The sequence below is a fragment of the Pholcus phalangioides genome, unplaced genomic scaffold, assembly GCF_987345545.1.
Source record: "Pholcus phalangioides strain wild (caught in Gottingen) unplaced genomic scaffold, Ppha-v1.0 ptg000011l_1, whole genome shotgun sequence".
Classification (NCBI taxonomy): Eukaryota; Metazoa; Arthropoda; class Arachnida; order Araneae; family Pholcidae; genus Pholcus; species Pholcus phalangioides.
Window position 1 is genome coordinate 23,224,037 of NW_028301604.1, and position 22,581 is coordinate 23,246,617.

At 37.8% G+C, this 22,581-nt stretch overlaps 1 protein-coding gene across 1 annotated transcript in view; it reads left to right on the plus strand.

The window, feature by feature from the left end:
* The window catches only part of LOC149080238 (TWiK family of potassium channels protein 18-like), a 31,490-nt gene extending 13,223 nt beyond the window's left edge, over nt 1-18,267 (plus strand). Inside the window, exons 2-3 of the mRNA XM_089239318.1 lie at nt 14,146-14,366; nt 16,525-18,267. Coding sequence (XP_089095444.1) covers nt 14,146-14,366; nt 16,525-17,310 — 1,007 coding nt within the window. The 3' untranslated portion in view covers nt 17,311-18,267. The remainder of the gene's footprint in view (nt 1-14,145; nt 14,367-16,524) is intronic.
* Nucleotides 18,268-22,581: the final 4,314 nt, after the last annotated feature.

Here is a 22,581-nt window from a genome sequence, read left to right on the forward strand (position 1 = left end):
AACACTAGAATTACCGAGATTTCCATCCCTCCAAGAATTACTGAGCGATCAAAATGGCCACTATTCTAAAATACGTGATACAGCTGTAAATGTTGATTTATTTGTGGATTAAAACAAGTACAATAAGCAATAGGGTTGCCTGTCTTGAAATGCTGTCGTATGTGGATTTTTGGAGACATGGGTCCCCCCGGGCTCCCAACCCTGTGAAGAAACATTAAGTTTATATTCTTCAAATTTATATCGCTTATCATTCATTTATTTCAGAATTCCGGAGGGAAGTTGCTGCATGACACTCAAGTGAACCCTCCCCCCCCCAACTCAACGGTTCCGATAAGGCAAAACAATTGAGAGTTGCTAGGGATGCCATCTCTTGTATAATGGATTCAACAAAGCATGCGAAGGGGATGTGTACGTGCATTGCTTTGTATATTCATGAATTATTGTGGGAATGCTTCACAAAAATCCTTGAGTGCTCAAGTAACATGAATGCAATGTGTTCTACCACCTATGTCTCTTCTCCACTCCACCCCATCCCAGCTAGGGCAGTTAAGAGATTTTGCGTGCGAGCTAAATAGAACAAAATTTCTGAAAAAATGGAACAATAATTTTGTACCACAAAATGCGTAGCACCGATCCAGAGAGAGGTGATGGGGTGGGGATCACCGCCCAGAAGAGCCCAAATATGGAAAATAATGGTTCTGTCCAATAAAATACATGATACTCAGGACCTAGGACCTGTACCACTGTACAACTTTAATTCTCACTTAGTCCATCCTTTGGCACATCGACCTAGGCCTGCAGCAACAAAATGCATGGTCAAAAATGAAATGTGATTCGCCTCCTTGGCTTTACCCTCAAGGGCACTCTCTAGCACCTTTGTATTTTCGACCAAGTATTTGTAAGACATAAATAGTTTATTTCAATGCTTTTTACCACCGTTTAAAAATCAGCCCATCTTTTTTTTAAAACATCCTGTATGTTTGCTTACGCCTGAAATGCAACGAAACATGAACGATTCTACACCCTATTTTTAGAAAAGAAATGGATAATTTATTTCCCAAAAAAAAAATGCATTAATAGTAGTTCGTTTAAAATCTGGTTAAGCAACGAAATTTTCAACTGCGATCAAAATGACCGCTCTCTCTCGGTAATGCTAGGTAAAATTAATTTTCAAAAATCAACGGAATGACTTGAAAAAAAGCACTTTTTGCTTCAAAAGATTGTCAAATGTTGAAAAATGAAGATGTAGCAAGCGATCAAAGTTTGAAAAGCGATCAGAATGACCGCTCAGTAATTCTGGTGTTAAGAGACTCTCATGACGTTGGATGTTAATAAAGTTTATATGGAGTTGAGCAATATATCATCGCATACCTCATACGGCATATCGTGTTTACGTATCCGTTTAATAAGGGAAGGAAACCAAAGGAAAGTGCGAAAGAATATTGGCTTCGAAAAAAAAACCTTATTTTATTATTATTGAGAGAGAAATTACCCTACGAGTGATTGCTTTGAAAGGATATTGCAGACAATTCAACAAGCTCTCTCAGAGCAAAACATATGAAGCTAAAATATCTCCTCCTAATTTACTGCTGACGCATTTGGAAACAAAAATACAGCCCATAGGTCGAACGTCTCTTTTCCGTAAGTTAAAAGCGGGCAAAAAACGTTTTCTCTTGCCTTGTTGTTTTAAGGGAGTCGGCGGATAGTTTCTAAATTCAGAGACTGCAGACGTAGAAAGAAGTTTCTGGTTGTATGTTTGCTGTTCATTCTTTGAGTCAGTTCTCAGTTGTTTGCATACACATTTTTTCTGCCATCTCTTTTCTTCGCCCATATGATGAAGCACATTCCACTTGCATAATTTCAATTACAAGATGCAAACTGTCTTTAAAAACCTCAGAAGGGGGAACAGTGCTCACCAGCTATTTGTTCTCAATCGAGTATGCGTATAATATTTATGTTGGATGCACAGAAAATCGGCTATAAACTTTAGGTCCCTCTCAAATTAGCCCTCATGTGCAGAAAATGACCGTGTTGCGACAAAAATGATCGAAATGAGTGGATGAGCAGAAAATAATGTATATGTTACAGAGAGATAGGAATCAAATCTTCATTCTTACTTTTTTCTGGTTGAAAGTAAAAAACTAGTAATTTCTGTTGCTCAACAGAACAAAATGTATTTTACCTATTTTACCTTATTTGTTACGTTTCTTGATGGTGCGCTTGAACGTTTTTTATTAGTCAGTAGCTTAGTGGATTCAATTTTGAAAGTGCGCTTGTAATTCCTCTCTTAAACAAGGAGTCAAAATAGATTGAAAAATCATGCTGAAAATGAAAATAATTTTTGGAGTTACTGGTTAATATGTTTTGATACAGAACTTACTAAAGTTCTGCAATTTTTTAGTATTCTCAATACCAATTACACACATCGACAGGGGCGTAGCCAGAAATTTCGTTGGGGGGAACCACTTTCATTTCGGGGGGGACCAAAGTGATAGAACAATAGATCTGGCCATCTTTTTCCCTTTTTCGGTCATTTTCTCACATTTCGGGGGGGGGGACCAGACACCCAAGTCCCCCCTCGCTACGCCCTTGCACATCGGCATGCAAAACTTGAGTATAAATTTGTCTTTTTCGCGAGAAATGGACAGATAAAACAGACAGCACTTGTTTGGTACCAAAAAAATAAAGAGAAACAGACTGAAAAACGTCACAGTTACTTTTAAGTAAGTAAAACAACTGTCACTTTTAAGTAAGTAATATGATCTCTCTTCAGAGCAATGGTTGAGCGATACTGTCAATTTATACTCAACACAAGATCATTTAACAGTTCTTAGGCTAAGAGCACCCATTCCTCGATGGACATCTGATAGATTTTTGGGCGTACTTCTGTGGATGTTTGCTTGTAGAAGAGCCTCTCCCCCAAAGCATCCCACACATGTTCTCTGAGATTTAAATCAGGGGAATGGTATAGCCAACCATTTCGAGTGATATCCAACAGGCTCCTATATATCACGAATCCGAGTCTCACGTTGTAGCCCGCACAAACGGCAACTTGGAATAGACTTAGGAGGATTATGAACACCAGTTGAGATTTGGGATCCGTTTACGATATATCTTCCAAAAAAAAGGAGCTCAATTAACCATACAGTATAGACCAGTGGTTCTCAAACTTTCGTCACCCACGTCTCCATTGCCCAATTCGTGGCAACTCGTGGCATTCGAGAAACACTCGCTGAAATTGCAATTATCCTCGATGCAATCAAACCGGAACAAGCGCTGATCGGGTCTGATCTAAACGGGCAAAATCCGCTATGGAACTATCCGAGGCTTAACGGTAGAGGCAAAGAGATAGAGCAATTCATTGGCGGGGACATCACTCAAACTCAGACCCACCGTCATATGTTCATGGCGACGAAAAAGGCTGGCCAGACCTAACTCTCTCAACAAACACAGAAATAGTGCAATGTCTAAATAGACATATATAACAACAGACTTCTCAACCAGCCTTCATAAACACATTCTGATAGAACTTAACATTTCTGCCAACGCTATCTCACTCAAAAGATTCAAAAGTAAATTTGGTCTCTCTAAACTTAATAAGCATCTCAGCGACACATCCCCAAATTAATAACTTTAATTAATAATTGCTACACATCGGAGGATCTCAACGCCCAAACCGAAGCGTTGGAAAACTTAATTTCCCAAGCTTGCCATAAGTCTCTAAAAGAAAACATCCAAACTTAATATCAAAACCTCCTGGTGGACCCCCAAGTAAATGCCGCGCATAATAAACTCAAAGCTCTACAGCTTAGAACACAAAAAGCCTCCCCAGATGAAAACCCCAGACTTTTTATAATATTTAAACGTGAAAGAGCAAAATTTTATAAACTAGTTCGTAAATCAACAAGAGAAACCTTCAGAGACTTCTGCAATAACGCTTTTAATCCTTATGGTAAACAATATAAAACAGTTAAATCCAAAAGCACCATCCCCTCCCAGCTTTTCAAACTTCTTGGACAAGATGCGCAAGGAACCCAAAGAGATTTCGCTAATATAATTCTGAAAAAACTCTTTCCCACACCACCTAACACGTCCTCCGCACAAAGCACGAACACTACGACATCGTCGAACTACAATGACCCTCCATTCAGTCCGGCCGAAGTGGATAGGATTATAAGACTTATCCCCCACGAACGAAGCCCCCGGTCCTGATAATATTGACGGCCCGATAATCAAGCATCGACACAAACGATACCCAACTCTTTTCCTCGCGCTGTTCAACAAATGCCTCGAACTAAAAACATTCCCCAACATTTTTAAGATAGGGCAAGTAATACTCTTCCAAAAACCAGATGTAATCGACTCGTATCGTCCAATAACCCTTTTGCCTATAGGAGGTAAATGTCTAGAAAAGCTTTTGACTCAAAGACTCAACTTCCACTTGGAATCTCAAAACTATAACTCTAACCTTCAATTCGGCTTTAGGCCAGGTAATTCTATAGACGATGCCGTCAACCTAATACTCACTAAAATTAACGAATTCAAGAGCAAAGAACTGGACGTCGCCTTTATAAGTATCGATATTAAAGGAGCTTTTAACAACCTGGCCTATTCCTCAATAAACCCAGAACTGTCCAAAGCTCCCCTCCCTAACAACATTAAATCAATGTTTTCGGACCTCCTAGCAAATAGACATGTCTTAATCATAACACCGGAAGGCCTGGCGGTTAGAAAACAGGATATTGGCTGTCCACAGGGTTCGTGTAGCGGGTCGGCTTTGTGGAATCTTGTGGCCAAGCCCTAAAAATCCCCCTCCCGGAAGATGCCTATATCCAGGCCTTTGCTGATGACTTTGCCTTTGTGATAGCATTAGTTAATGTATCACAGCTAGCGACAAAAGCAACTAAAATTCTTAACTATTTTTCGAATTGGCTTAATGAACATAACCTCAAAATCTCAACAGAAAAAACACAATTTCTCTGTTTCACAAAAAATAAATATCCCCCTAGGATCAAAATTAATGGTAAAAATATTAAATGTGTAAACAATCTCAAATATTTAATCGTAACCATACAAAAAGACCTTGACTGGGAATCGCACATCAATGAGCGCAAACTAAAAGCGACTCTCTCTCTCTCTCTCTTGCTTCCATTTTAAACTAACTAAAATAGCAGGCAAATCCTGGGGCATCTCACAAAGAATTAGGAACACCATCTACAAGACGGTAGTCGAGAGATTCTTAGCCCATGGCACCTCAGCTTGGTATAAGCATCCAACCAAAAAAACAACACAGGCCCTAGATAGCGCACAAAGAAAATTTCTTTTAACAATAACTGGGGCCTATGACACAACAGCCACGCTTGGACTCCAGGTAATCACAGGCAACTTCCCACTACACCTAAAGCTCCAAATGGGAGCAGTCTATGCAAACGCAGATAATTGTATTTGTATAGAACACATCAATAAATTCCATGTTCTACCTCGAAATTCAAAGTCATATACTGAGACAAATTGTGGCAGAAATTAAAGAAAATAAAGCAAGTGGCTACGATCGAATTACACCTAAAATGATGAAAATTATCTCTCACTACCATATAGATGTATTAAAGGATTTAGTGAATTCCTCAATAACAAATGGCGTATTTTATTCTGAACTAAAAAATTCCCTCGTGCATCCTATATTTAAAACTGGAGATTCCAATGATACTAACAACTATAGACCTATCTCGATTCTCCCGATTTTTTCAAAAATTCTAGAAAAGTGTATGAAATACCAACTGCTCAATTTCCTGAATCATCAAAAATTCTTTTCAGCCAATCAATATGGATTCCAAAAAAACAAAAATACAGAAATGGCAATTCTAAAATTAACGGACTTGATAAACAATGGAATAAATAAAAATAAATATTCAATAATAGTTTTTTTGGACCTAAAACGAGCATTTGATTATGTGGACCTAAACATTCTAACAAAGAAATTATATTCAGCCGGTATAAGACGAAATATGTTAGAATGGTTTAAATCATACTACTACACTAGACGACAAGCTGTCATAATAGAGAAAAAAATTAGCAATTTTCAAGAAGTTAAAAAAGGCGTCCCACAGGGATCGGTCTTAGGGCCGATACTATTTTTAATTTACATAAATGAACTGAGTAAACTAAATCTAAATGGTAACATTATATCTTTTGCAGATGACACAGTTTTATATGTTGAGGATACGGAAACACATAGTTTGGTTAAAAGAACAGAGAAAGACCTAACAAAAATAAATCACTGGCTAATTAAACCCAAATTAAAAATAAATACACAAAAAACTAAATTTATGTGCACGAAAACAAGAAATATGAATCACAATACAGAAATTCACGTAAAATTACACACTCACTGCCAATCTCAAACTATATCAGTATGCAATTGTGAAGAAATGGGTAGAGTGTTCAATTATGAATACTTAGGAATAATTATACAAGATAACCTAAAATGGAACATACATAGTGAAAAAATGATAAAAAAAACTCAGAATGTATTCAGGAGTGATTTATAGAATTAAATACATTGTTGATAATAACTTCTTGAAAGATATCTTCTATGCGTGGGTTTATTCAAATATAAATTACGGAATATGTGTCTGGGGAGGAGCATATTATGAAAACATACGCAATCTAGACAATCTTTACAATAAATTAAGAGAATTAATAAATGTTCCAACAGAAAACAAAAACATACAGTGCCATATATTGACACTGAGACAGAACTACATGTACAGAATTTATAAATTTATCATCAAAAACGAAGAATGGTTAGTAAAAAATGAAAATAGAACCTCGAATGGATATAAAAATATCTATCAAGTGCCTAAAAGTAACAAAACATCATTTCAAAAAAGTTTTTGTTACACCGCACCGAAAATAATGAAACTTCATCTACTCTAGTAATTACACAAATAATAATAAAAATACAGATTGCAATGTCTTTATTATGATCAAAAACACAGATATTAATGCAGTACTTTGAAATAAATTATTGCACCAATGCATATTAATTATATACTAAAATACATCTAATGAAGGAAAGAGCTGTTGCTGAGGGACAAAATCATGTAATTAAAATCATATAGGCCTGCTGGAAGGCCTTCATAGTCCCTTGGGGCTACATAGTGTATGTATTATATGTGTGTGTGTTTTGTGTCGTGTAACATATGTTTGTTTTTGTATATTGTATTATATATTTGTATATTGTAATTTGCTGTTTTGTTCGTTTTTAAAAAAAAAAAAAAAACGCAGTTAGGTTTAGGAAAACATTCAAAGAGAACTTCAAGACTTTGACCCCAATAACTTGGAAGCACGGGAGCATGGCTGGCACGGCCACCCCTCCTGCTCAATTATCCCCAATCAAATTTCGATTGACGGTCACGATATAAAACTAGCAAACACCCACATATACCCAAATGGCTCCAAAACCGATGAAGGCGTCGGGGCAGCCTATTGTGTATACACAAACAATACAGAAAAGTAAACGGGGCAAGCAGCGCTAGATAAAAACAATAGTAACTTTCAAGCAGAATTGTTGAGGATAGAAGCAGCTACACAATACGCAACGGGAACAGAAGAACGAGTTTTAATAATACTGATAGCCGCTCCTCCCTTCAGCACTTCTAGATCCAACAAATAGAAACACAATAGTACGTGTATTAAGGCGGCGTCTATTAGATAACCCAAAAATTTGCCTAGGTTGGACCAAGGCCCATGTAGATAATCTTGGAAACGAGAGAGCAGACTCTCTAGCCGAAGCTGCAATCAACTGTGACAAAAAACTTGATAACCCTTTCCCACTAACGCTCCTGAAGCGACAACTTAAACAAGCAACCCTCCAGAAATGGCAGCAAATCTGGGACCAAGGAACACAACAGCTAGGAAAGTGCACGAAATTGTCCCTCGAGTCACATACAACACACTAAACTGGAATAGGGAGGTGACTATCTTCATAACAGGACACGGCCCATTCCCCTATACATCTACACGAACGGAAACGCCGCAAATGTGCCTGTGGTATGGCCGCAGAGTGCAAATTTACAAAACATGTACACATGTACAAATATTCCGAAAACAATGGTTCACTCAAATAATCAAAAACAAAAACACAGCAACAAGGATTACAAGCCTTGTGAAATATATACACGCCAACGAAAAACAAAAAAATCTGTCCACCAGATTTATAAAATAATGTTTTAAATGTTACGAAAATAAGGGGGGGGGGACAGAAATAGATAAAAACAAAATATATATATATATCATATCCACGACTGCCACTACTAATACATAACCGCAAGATATAGCATGTACTAATGAGACCCGAACAAGAATTTTTGACATTCCCGTTACAATGATGTAAATGTAATAACCACAAGTGTCCTTCATTCCGCTATTCTAGCGGGCTGCTAGGCGGGAGGACACGTATGATTACATAATAACCATATATTACACGTAGTTTTTATTTTATATATATTCATTTTTTTTTAGTATAAATATAACCAGCCAGATCGAGTCAACCAAAACACCAAGACCGAAGCTGATCCTTAGCTAAGGCTCTCTCCAGACAATCCCCCATTTAAACCAAGCCCACATTGCTCACCAAAATAGGTTTAGGGCGAGACGACTCGACCTGGCAGTTATATATATGTATATAAATGTGTGTACATGTGTATTTCTCTTTCCTCTTTTCAAGTTCTTCATGCATTTCATATCCACATCACACGTGCGTGCGTACTCATATTGTCGTGTTCATGTTGCTCACCGAGTAAGGTGCTAAGCGAGATGGCACGGATGGTCCCTAATTGTATATATTCCCCCAAACAATATATTTCTATTTTGTATTTTTGTCATCGAATCCACCGAGCGAGTGAACTCAACCCAATAAAACTGATGCTGGCTTCTAGTCCGCAAGTTATCAAACAGATTTGCTCACCAATAAGGTGTTAAGCGAGATGGCTCGATGGCATGCCCCCCCCCCTCTAATTTCTTTTAAAACATACCTCCATCCTAATATGTGTACATTCATCCGTCTTAACGAAACCCCGAAACTTTTCTCCAACTCCCAACCCCATCTCGTCTGTAATCACCACAAAATTTGTTAATCACGATAGTGCCCAATTGTCCGGGGAAAATATATTGTAAATTTTTTTTTTTTTCTCTTACTCTTTTTTGACACAAAATAAAGTGTTCCAGACTCTGCTACGAAGATCGGCTGGAAAAGATCTCGACAACGGTATAAATCCAGTGGCAAAAAAAGTTCTGGCGTTCATTTATTCATTGCCCAATTCGTGGTTCATCTGCGGCTCTCCAGAATTTTTTGGTGGATATTTTCCCATGTAAAAGAACTGTTTCAAAGCATAAATAGGCCAACAGATAAATTTCTCCAGCTCGCCGCGACGTCCCTGATGAAGGTTGGCGACGCCCCTAGGAACCACGATGCACACTTTGAGAAACACTGGAATAGACTAAAATGGAAACTCAAATGAAGATAGACCTTAAAAATATAGATTAATTTTTTTGGGGGTGTACATAATTAAATTTCCTCTGTTTTAGCTGTTCGTAGTCGTAACTACTCATGTTCAAAAGTTAAGCAACAAACTGATAATTCTCTCCATTGTTATACATAGTTACATTAAAGTTTACGCATAATTACATTTAAGTTTTAAATGCGGCACAACGTCAGTGTTTGAAGTATTTCATTGGGATTGTGTGTGCTTTTTATTTTAATTTAACATGTTCGTTCTTTGCTTACGTGACAATTGTAACGATATGATGATCTGGACAGAAATTGTTATTGGCTCCCGCATCGACCTTCATGTCTTCATTAGAGGTTCAGAGACGGTAGTGCACTATCGAGATGATATTTTTGCACCATATGCTTGCACCATTTCTTTTTGTCACGGGACCTGATGCTATGTTTATAGACGATAATGCAAACGTTAACACAGTTTGCGTTGTCGAGTAATACGTTCAGTATGAAACGCTGACTCGTATGGAATAGCCATCCATTTCTTTTGACTTTTCCTAATAGATAATATATTAGGCATCTATATATAAAACATTCAACTGCTCTCCATGACTCTTCCCAAAGCCTCGGTTAACTGCGAACGAGTCTTTCACTTAAATGGACCCTGATACCGCAGAACGCCATTGATAATCTTATCGTTGGTATGGAGCCTGTGCAATCAGTATAGGTGCTCTTACCCCATATTGGCCTTCCTTCTCCTAGGCTATTCCGTTTATTCACAACACTATTAGAGAAAGATTCCTTGTGCGACACCACAACCTGGAGTTGTCCCTTACTCATTGGCGTACGCAAGGGGGTAACGTAACCCCCCCCCCCTTGAGAAGAAAAAAAAACTCCCCTTGAGAAAATTCTGCGTACGCCTATGCTAAACGATTCTGTATCCCCTTGTCGAAGCAATCTATTGACGGTGTATTAGTAACATTTGGTCCATCCTATCAATCCAGTTGAAAATTTTAAACACTTCAATCATATCCCCCCGCCACCTGCGTTCTTCCAATGTAAATATATTCAAAAAATCAAATCTCTTCTCATAGCTCAAGCCTCAAGCCCCGTGTATCAACAAGAGCGTGTGTAGCTGTTCTCTGCACTATGTTCTTCCGTAAGTATGATCTTCGAAACCGTACATGAATGAATGACCGCCAGAACTTTGCCACTGGACTCTTCCAGCCCAGCTTCGTGGCAGAGTCTGGAACACTTTATTTTGTGTCAAAAAAGAAGAAAAAGAGAAAAAAAAAACATACAAAATTTTTACAACATATTTTCCCCGGACAATTGGGTACTGTCGCGATTAACAAATTTTGTGGTGATTACAGACGAGATGGGATTGGGAGTTGGAGAAAAGTTTCGGGGTTTCGTTCAGACGGATGAATGTACACATATTAGGATGGAGGTATATTTTAAAAGCAATTGGAGGGAGTCCATGCCATCTCATCTGTTATCTTACACTTGTCATATTATATACACAGGATACAAAAAAAAAAAAATGAAATGAGAATTTTATTGTGAAATATAAAATATCCATCGGAGCGAGTCATCTCGCTTAATACCTTATTGGTGAGCAAATGGGTTCCGAAACCGTACAGCATATTCCGGGCCAGAAAGCACTAAGCTCCATCAAAGCGAAAGAATGACTTTAGAAGAACACGAAGAGACCTTTCTAAGAATAAAATCCAACATTCTATTTTCTTTTTTGATCACCACGGAACAATGTTCAGAAAACCTGAGTCATACGTCAATGAGAATGTCCGGACCTGTTAACTTTCTGTTAGCGGTCCAGACATCGGAATAACTTTACCACTCAACTGGTGAGTGTAGCATGGGTTGTTCGCACCAAATGAGTGCACCCTTCTCAACGCAGAAACTCGTGCTTGATTCATTTGCCCATGCTGCGATCATATGTTAGTTCGTCTGGAGCAACTAAATATTGCTTGTATTCCCGAGAACCCACATTAGCTTCACGTCATCTGCGAATTTGCTAGCTTTCCCATCAATACCCTGATCGAGTTTATCGCTAAAAAGCTAAAAGAGTATGGGACCAAGCACACTTCCTTGAAAGACTTCACTTCTAACGCCAAAAAAGATAAAAGATCAAAAAAATTCCGTTCACCATAACTCACTGTGATCCATCTTGCACCCACGATTCTATCCAATGTAACAAGTTGTCTCCCTCTATCCCAATATCATATACAAACGCTTCAAGAGTTTACCATGTTAGACCCGATTGAATCAGCACCTCCTAGAGATAGAAGGCCTCCGTACGCTGCTTGTGACGTCAGTAAGTAGTCCATTTTCCCTCGGAATATTCAGGGGAAAAAATTCCCTGCTCGTGCCAGTATCATCGTTGTGCGGAAAAGAAATGATCGGGCTCAAAATTGGCGATTCCCCACATCCAATCACTATGCGGTATTTGTGAGCCAATCAGGGAGATTCTACGCCAAAATATGAAGGAACGAAATAGGATGCTGTGTTTCTAAATGTGGCAAACTTGCTAAGTTGTCTGAATGACGTTTATGGCAACCCGTGTGGAGGCCTTCTATCTCTAGAAGGAGCTGATTGAATGCGTTTTTTGGAAATCAAGATCATCACATTATAGAAGCAGTGATGGTAACTCGTGGGAAATTTCCCATATTCGTGGGAAAAATTGGCCAAGATTGGACCACATGATAAATTTCTTGGCGTTTGTGGGAAATTTTAGGAGGTCATCAAACAAAAGAATTTTTGTTGAAAAAAATATATAAATGCAAAACACAACACTCACACACACAAATGCTTTTCTAATGTAAAATAATTGACTACGTATTTCCACCGATAGATGGCAGCACAAATTTCGGAATGTGTGGGGAAAAATTTGGTCAAAAGGGAAATTTTGCTTGACGAGGTTACCATTACTGCATAGAAGGAAAAAAGATTGGTTACACACACACGACTTTCCCTTTCTGAACTCATGCTGGTTTACTGACAATATATTATTCTCGTCCATCCACTTCACCAATTGCCTTTTGATAATAATTTCCAAACTCTTCGGGAGGGAGCTCGCCAAACTCATTGGACTATAATTGGACACGGCTTCTCTACTATCCATTTTCAATATTGGAACTACATTAGCAAGCGTCCAATTCCCTAGGACGATACCCTCAGCAATACTCCTGTAAATCTGTGCAACCGGCCCCACTAATTCATTAGCACATTCCCTAAAGATCATAGGATAAATATCATCTGGTCCTGGTGCTTTGTGAGGCCATACATTTTTGAAAAGTTTTAGTACTTCCGTTTCTTCTACTTGAATATCTACGAGGGCTTTATCACCCTATGACATACCCGTACTCTGAATATCACCCTCCCCATTAAAAACTAATGCGAAAATTCATTGAATGCCCTACACATGTTTTCATACCTCTCTACCTAGATCCTTCAATAGAGAGATGGGCCAATTGCTCCCTTACATCTATTATTGGCATACAAAGGTTTTTTAACAACTGGCTGATGCGAGATATATTTTGCAAAAAGAGAACATTCAACTGCCCCTGCGGGGAATCGAACCCACGTCCTTTCACTTTCCGGGTGAACGTCCTAGGCAAGTGAAAGGACCTGGGTTCGATTCCACGCAGGGGCAATTGAATTTTCTCTCTTTCCAAAATATATCTTCGCATCAGCCATCTGTTAAAAACCTTTGTATGGATAGCGGAGAGTAACATCATCTTCAGATATTATTGACATACTTGAAAAATTATTTTGAATCAGTGACAATGTTTTCCTACCAACTTCAACTTCTTTTTTACTATCCCTTATTACTTTCTTCAAAGTCCTTCTTATTTCATTAAAAGTTGACAGGTAACCTCTTCCACTTTCATGCTCTCTAAATGACGTTTTCTTGATGAATTCCTTCCTTCCTGAATAAGTTTCTAAATTCACCACTAAAGGAATTTTCAAAGCAAATCGTTGATGACGTGCTAATTTTTTGCAAACATGTGACCAAACTGCTCAAACATGGCAAGGTTGTTTAAACACACGTGTCCTTTTTTTTCTATTTCTTTTCTCATTTCTTCACTAAAAAGAATAAAGCTAACTCAAGAAACTAAAGCTAACTAAAGAACGAACGGGTTTGCTGGTGAAACTCTTTTACGAACACGCTGATTACGCACCAAAAGCTATGTTGAGATTTTCGGTCGTCGATTGTTCATATGCTATTTTTGTTTATTTTGTCATTATGGTGTATGTAAAGTGTGTAGTCTGATTTTATTACTTTGAAAATAAAGAACACGTTCACCCTCATAAGTGGTAATTAATTTGTTACTTTGCAATTACTAGTTTTCAGATACTATGTGATCTCAACTAGTGTCTAAACTTTTATATATATATATATATAAAATACACATGTTATTTGGATACTTTTTCCAATCGAAAGTATTTTTCTATGCCCAATGGTTCAAAAGATAAATGATGTATAAGGATATGACTTTATACTCTGTATATAAACGTTATGGTAAATTATAAACAATACCAAAGTATTATGGTTCTCTCTCTAGTAAGAAACCCTGTAATCAACAACACTTTCAGTAAATTTTTCTGTTTTTTCTCGATAGGATACGGAAACATAGTACCTGTGACTGCTACAGGTCGAGCTGTAACAATTATCTACGCATTCATTGGCATACCGTTCTTATTGATGGTACTGGCTGATTTGGGGCGTCTCTTTACTCGAGCTATCAAATTCATATTGTATTATGGAAAACTACTTTGCCAGACAGGCAAAATAAAAAAAGCTAGAAGAATGGGAAGAAGAGCAACTGCTGTTCCAGTTCAGGTGCACACATTAAATATCGACTTGATTTTGATCCTTCTGAAATAAAATTAATTGCGTTTTGACCATCAGTATAAATTTTTCGTTTTCGTTTTAATTATTCTTATGCTGCATATGTATGTTGCTATGTGGCCCACGATATCCTGACTACTAATGCTTATACGTTATAGGATCTGTGGCGCTGCTTGTCTTATACAATATTTATATTTTCATTATGTTTTTTACGCCACCCAACAGCTAGGCATTATCAAGTATCTCCTTCCATCGGAGTTCAGACTGTCAGATCAGACAAGGTCCGTGCTCTGTCCCTTCCGGGATATCAGCCCTTTACCCCTGTGGGTTGGGCCATGCTGGAGACGAAGTCCAGCCTGGGTCTGGCCGTCGACCACAACGTGTAACAAAAATCTCTCTCTTCTATTTCTCTACATTAAATAAGTTAAAAAAGTGAACGGAGTGCCAATGACTCAGGCTATTTCCGAAACAACGAGATATTCACCAGCACACGCGTCACCATATATCTAAAAGTTCTGGGACTTGTTGCAGAGTTCCATACCTTCTGACTCACTACCATCTTCAAAATAATCTCTCTTAAGCACCAATTGCCATTTTCTGGAAGCAACAAGCAACCTGCTTGTTTGAGCGATCTTTCATAACCACCCATGATGCTTTCTGCGATGCTGCTTTTATCTCATCTGATACCACAAAACGGTGTCCCTGCCGATTTTGTTTGATCGGTGCAAACAAGTTGACATAAAGTAAGTACAATTACCGAGAAACCGTTGTTAAAGGTAGGTCAACCACTGCCCACTTTGGCGAATCTCTGGCTATTTACTCCCACAAAAGACTTAAATTCATTTCCGGGAAGAAACAGTGAACAAAGAGTGTTCACTGGACAAGTCATTGGCGTAAGTCAGTTGACAAGTCCATTCGTCGTAAAATTCCTAAGATTTGCTGAAGTGGACAATGGTGCATGGTGAATGGTCTTTATGGTACATACTTGTTTCCACTGATTAAACAAGATCTGCAAGAATGTCGTTTTGTGTCATCAGATGATGCAAACGCATCATCGCAGATGGCGTTACGGGAAGTTGATAAAGACAACTTCCAGAAACTGCACAAGCATTAACAAATATGTATCGCCGATCAAAGTAATTATTCTAAAAACATGGTTGTGTCCGTATATAGTTTCTTTTATTTATTTTTTATTATGTCGAATTTACTATCGCTTGCTTAATGGAGAAGCAGTGTATTTTTGTCTGATGCGATGTGTTGTAATTATTGAAATAGTTATGATTATTAAATTTCTGTGCATCTCCGGAGCTGTGAAAATACAGTCGACCCCACTTAGAACATTTTCCCGCTAAGTACGACTTATTTTCGTAGTCTGAACTATAACTAATTCTCATTAAGATTTCCTGTTTAAAGCGTTTTCCCTCTTACAACGTTTTTATAACGGTTTTTTGAAAAACGTTATAAATGGAATCCACTGTATGCAGTTTTCTGTATTCCAACATACTAATAGGGTATTCAGACACTGAGTAAAAATTATTTACGCTTTCAACGCTTTCAATGTATGAATATTCTCTACCTATTTGAGTGAGCAAGATCAGATGAAGCCATGCATAGAAATGATGTGTATCTCTGACCGTGGGCGTGTTCGATCGGCTGGCGTTCTGTCATCTGTCTGATCGGCTCGGCTTAAGTTGTTTCGACACTGTCCTTCAACGACTTATATCGCCACCTCAGAGGGGGTATAAAGGGTATACTTCTATACCAGATCGCCATGCGGTGTCTTCGGACAGAGCTGCGAAGCATGGCTGGTTTAGTTTTTTAGTTAGACCAAAGAAAGCTCTGATTAATTTCTTTGTATAGAAGAAAATAACTCATCACTGTTTTGTTACTTTACAGTGAAACGAAAATATAAACGGGTAAAGAAAAACAAAAATATTCATGAAAACATAATTAAAACCTTTGTTAACAAAACAAATTCCAGTTGCATTAATTCGGTTTTTGTCTGGACATGATGCTCCTCTGCAGTTAACGTTTTCCAAAATGAAAGCACATTTAAAAGCTTTAATAATTTACGTAATTGAGTGTATGAAATCACACACACACACAGCCAAATTATTTTCCTAATATATTTTTGTTTTTTTCATTACAGTACATGACTGTAGCTTGGAATAAAATTCCTTCTCAGAATCGTAATAAGGGAAATCCTGATGTTGGAATAGAACTTCAGACAGAGAAAAAAGTAACAGCCGACGATACTGAAGATGCGTCTAAAAAGGATGCTAAAATCAACGAGGATGTTAAGATAGGAACAAAGGAAGAAAACAAATCGGAAAAAGATGATGAAAGCGTTATAGCAGTGGAAACGGAATGTGAGGAAGCAAGGCCTATAGAAACTGTACTTGAAAATGACGTTGACGACGAATTTAATTTTCCAGTCTCTCTTGCTATGTTGTTACTTATCGCATACATGATGCTTGGTGCACTTATGTTCACACTTTGGGAGGATTGGACATTCTTTGAGTCTTTCTACTTCGTGTTCATTTCGATGTCTACTATCGGGTTCGGTGACTTAGTACCAGATCATCCAATATTTATGATGTGTACTTTTATCTACCTACTTTTCGGTTTAGCTCTAACGTCTATGTGCATAAACGTTATTCAAGAAAAATTATCAGCTACGTTTGAAATGGCAAAACTGAGAATCGGAACTACTATCGGACTAGATGCTAATATGCTCATCGACGTAGATGGGTATCCGGAAAAAGGAGAATCACCCGAAAAGAAAAGTAATTCTCTAAAATCAAGAAGAGGATCGAAAACAAAGAGTAAAGATGAGCTTGATATCAGCGATGGAGAGAAAAAAGATGATCACACTGATGGACCTAAAAGTCCTGCACAAGCAATACAGACTGTTGATGAAAACAAAGACACTTAACTTCTAATGTTCTTTTCAGAATGATAGAAATTCTCAGTGCCTAGTCAAGGAAACGCAAGAAGGTGAGCGTCCAGAAGAAAAATCAGTTGTCACACAGATGTTGCATTTCATCTCCTCCATATGTTACAAAACATTAGCAGGAGAAAGGCAATCTATTATACATTTGTAGTAACATGGTTTTCTTGTAACAAAAGATGATTTTTTTCTTCTCTTGAAGAAAAAAATATGAGCAGCGTACCTTGAAAGCTATCTTGTGATCAATTTAACTACTCTTCAAACAAATCATTTACTGTGCGTTTGTGCTAAAGAGATGGGGTTTCCCCAAAAACCTATCACAAAAAAACACACAGAAAGATGGCTCAAACATTCTAGAAACTTGTGTGATCTGCTCACGGTCAAAAAAACAGAAGATACCGAAGTTATTCTATACTAAATCAACCGTGGGAAAAAAATCAATGTTCCTAACTGGATCTATTGGACTCGAGAAATGCGATTGAGTCTCTATACAGGATGTTTCAAAACTAATGCAACAAACTTTAAAAGGAACACACAAGACTAATTATCTTCCATCGTAGAATGGTCGATACGCAATAGCTAATAAAAGCTTAATAATAGCTAAAATAAATAATAGCTAATAAAAAAGAAGTCTGAACAATATGTAACAGAACTTCACAGGAAGCAAGTACCATGTTTTCATTGGTAAATTTATTGCAGGATGTGCCATCAACCATCCGAGGTCGCATCTGCTTTTAGGATGATGGATGCCGCTCATTTTTTTTTATGAAATGTGAAATCACTGAAAGAGTATGTTGCTGTTTATATGGATTGGACACAGCTGGCCGATCCAATGCTCCCTCCCGATTTTCTCATCTGTCCTGTCTTAACTTCTTTTTGTGAGACTATTTCAAGTGCATTGAGAATGTAACTGCCATTAAAGCCACTGAAGACCTCGCCACCAAAATTAATGTCATTACTGCATCTAATTACTGTAGTAGCACCTCGACGCTTCACATTCTACTACGCATTCTCTGACAAAAAATACCTGTTCAGGTATGTTCTATCATTCCGTTTGTTTCATAAGTTTTGAAACACCCGGTATAACGCAATTTTCATCGGAACGTTCACATTTTCGTAATGCAGAGTAATGAAAATCAAACTTATCATCTCAGAGGGATCTGGAAGTTCTACTGGTCTAAATATCACGAAATTCGGACAACAATCAAGATGATACAGTCACCATTTATTAAATAGAAAAAAATTTAGCATCAAAATTCACCAATAGATGCCGCCGCCACTCGATAAATCATCCCATGGGTGTTCAATATGTCTCTCCATGATTTCCAAATATACTCTCCAACCGCAAAACCTCGTTTTCACAGTTGAACGCAATGATCCCCGAAGGAGGTACATTGGTGGTGGTCGGCTGAAGTTACTTTCCTGTAATTACCCAACTTAAAGGCATGAATGTGATCCGGTTTCTTATTTGAAAAAGTCTTAAGAGAAAGCGGGCAAATAAGAGAGTGTGAAACTCAGACATTTACCACATTCACAGATGGAACACATATTTTTCGAACACGAAACGCACATACATCTGACATTATAAATACGTTAGGACCGCACATATACATACGACACCTTCCAGCATGCACCAATTCGTTAGAAATATCCCCCCCCCCCACAGCCAGAGAAATGTTGAGGTAGTACACATGTACGGTTTAGTAGCTTTCTACTACTAGTATGGTTAGTGGCTTTGAGTTTTCTGGTTAGTTTGAGGGGTTTTTTTCTCCAAAACTTACGTACTATATTTGATATTGGCATGAATGTCGAATTGTATTGTTATTGAATTAATTTTATTATAGCAGCCAATATGGGACCTCAATCCCACTTGGTGGTTTCCATTCAATCGAGAAATAATGTTTTTTTCATTAATTTTTTTTCTTCAAGCAAATTAGACGCAATGAGTCTATGTAATCTATAACATGCCGACTATGGCGCTGGACAGCACCTTTCATAGCAGCCTTCTAGCTATAGATGGCGCTGGCCTAGATTACCCAGCGGATCATCGTCCCAAAGCCTCCTAGATAGTGTCTAGGAAGCTTTGATCGTCCTCCATCTTGGAGTGGTTTACTACCTCTATGCCTCGTTTACATATGCAATATTGCTGTAGCATTTGGGGTTCTAACATCTGCTTGATGACTTTTTTCCGTCCTAGGGAAAGAGGAGTAAAGAAAGGAGGAAAAATATTTACATCCTTTTCTATGAGGATTTTCACGGTACACACCTCTTTCCAATAATCCTTTGCGATTTTTCCCTATTGCGGAGTGAAGGAAACCAGATCTTTCATTTTTCATGTAAACGGTACTATAGTGTGGTGTTGCTTGGAGCGGCAAACCAAGTTTTTTTGTTCAAAATGATGTCTAATCGTAAAAAAATGCATGAGAATTTCGCGCGATAGAAGTGAAACTTCTAGGTCAGTGTTTCACAAAGTGTGCGTCGCGGCTCCTAGGGGCTAACCTTTGTCAGGAGCGTTGCTGCGAGCTGGAGGTATTGATTTGTGTGCCTATTCATGCTTTGAAGTGGTTCTTTTACATGGGTAACTTATAGAAATATTAGGTTTGAGACTCCGCTCCCAATAATTCTGAGCCCACCCAATATTTTCAATAACTTTACGCCTATGTCTACCAAATCTGGAGACCCGTAGCTGAACCATGAATTGGGCAAGGAAACCGCGGGTGACAAAGGTTTGAGAACCACTGTTCCAGGTTTTCAAATCTAACACCTAACTACTAAACTAGTTCGTTTCTGCTAGCTGAAATAAAATATAAAAACTTTTGATTCCTAGTATATCACGTTAATACTGGTTGAACGAGCGTTTGATGCTTGATGCTCTTGGAAATCTCATGAACACAAAGTTGTGAAATGATGAAAGCCAAAGCACGATTTGACGTCACTGATCTAGACCAAATTATTTGGGATCAAGTGGTGTCAAAAATGTGTATGCATTCATGAGTGCTCTGCTCTAGCTTCATATAGGGCAATTTCGATTTCTGAATAATAAGCTGAGAGAACAGTTTTTAAAAATTATTTTAAAATTATCCACATTATTTTGTGGTGCTTCAGCACCCACTGCAACCCTAACTCTGACGCCACTGTTGGGATCCCCGAGTTCATCCCAGGGCCATAAATCGAACAGAAGGCTTCAAAATTACAAGCTTTCACTGGTTCTGAAGTTACGTCTTTTATAAACTCTGTGAATTTTAATCAGTACTGTAACTATTTCTCTCATTAATTGTTTTTGTCAATTGTTTGTTTTATTAATTTTGAATTATTTCATTTCATAATTTTGGCATTAATTTTTCATAAATTTTGAGTTTTAGAATCACCGAAAATTGTCACTTTCAATAAGTCAAAATTATCATTAGTTCTGGAATTACTTCTTAATTTCAAATTAACTTTCGGTTTTGATATTTTTCAGCACCCCTGTAAACGTGAATGTCACCTGGGAGCAGATGCGCTACCTGGTGAGGTAAAAAATCAAGGCCTAATTTCATTATATTGTCACTGGCTAATCCCCACTCCTTATTTAACATATGGAACACTATCGCCCCTCATGGCAGAAAAACATATTCACAAAAATATAATTATGCAGAAATATAATACCTCGAAGTACGCGATAGGTGAGACCGACGATAACCTCTTATGTGTGTGTGTCGGGGTACAATTTCGCATACAAACCAATATTTGTTAATTGGGACCAAAATTTAGGAAGAACACCAATCTTTTGGTAAAAATTTCAATAAAAAATGCAGTTATTCCTGCACACATACTAAAGGGAAAGTAAAAAGTTATTTTTTATAATGATTTCTTCATGAAATCTAAGTTGCTTCGTGGCCGCAATCAGGTTCTTAGATAAGTCCATATTTCATAAAATATGTGCAAACGAACGTTATGGGTAGTATGCTTCAAATGTTTTTATAAAACCATAGTTTAAGTGGCAAGTAAGTTGAAATTAATTAAGAGGTTGGAACCCGGTGAATTATCATTAATGAGAGTCGCATTAAACGAACCTTTTTTTTTAAGGCTGGCAAAACGTTGGACTTCAAGTATGAAATCGTGACCATTTTGAAAAATGGCAGATGCAACACATACTGTTCTTATCAACCAAAAAATTTTTTTGTGATTATAACTAGATAATCGCTACCAATTCAGCAATTATCCTGTGAAAATACTTCAATTTTAGAAATGAGCTTTTGCACAAAAAATTGTGAAACTCCGAGTTCGCACGTAGCCGATCAATTTGTCGCACTCAACTTGTCGCGGTACAAATTCGTCGCAGAATTAATTCGTCGCGGTACAAGTTTGTCGCAATGTCAATTCGTCGCGGTACAAATTTGTCGCAGCTCCAATTCGTCACGGTACAAGTTTGTCGCAGTGTCAATTCGTCGTGCTCAACTCGTCGCGCCTCAATTTGTCGCGGTACAAATCCATCGCAGTGCCAATTCGTCGCGGTACAAATTCATCGCAGTGCCAATTCGTCGCGGTACAAATTTGTCGCAGCTCCAATTCGTAGCTGTACAAGTTTGCCGCCGTGTCAATTCGTCGTGACGCCAATTTATATATTACAGCGCAGAATCAATTAGTCGAACCATCGATTCTTCACTGTACATGTTCCACGCGAGCTTGTATGTAGGTTTTTTGTCTTACATGTGAAATAAAAAACATGAACAAAAGTGTGCATGCAGTTAACTGAAAATAATTATTTTTTGTCAATGCGGAAAGGCCATCGAAATTAAAATTACAATATCAATTACATTTAAAAATTTAACTGCATATAAAAGTTTAATTATATTTGAAAATTCAGTTATAAAAATTTGAAATGTGTTAAATAATTGATTTTTCCTGTGATAAAATTTCAATATCATGTGGAAAGATTTCGGTTTGTATGATATTCCCCAAATTACCGTGAGCCTATCTTTAACGGTAAATTTCGATCTGCCCATGGGCACGAGAGTTTCTCCCCTCCCCCTCCGAGAGTCATCAACATTTACTATTACAGTATCTCCATAAGAACCTGAAATATTTAATTAATTAATCATTCAATTGAATTAATATTTAATTTTCACCGTATAAGCCGCACTTTCCACTTCCTGTCAGGATTTCTATTTCTCCCAGCGAAGGGAGTTAGGCGCAGATCAAGGCTCGAAATGTACAGTGCTTATGAATGACGATTCGATGAAGTTTTCATATTGCCCACAGGATGAGCACCGACAA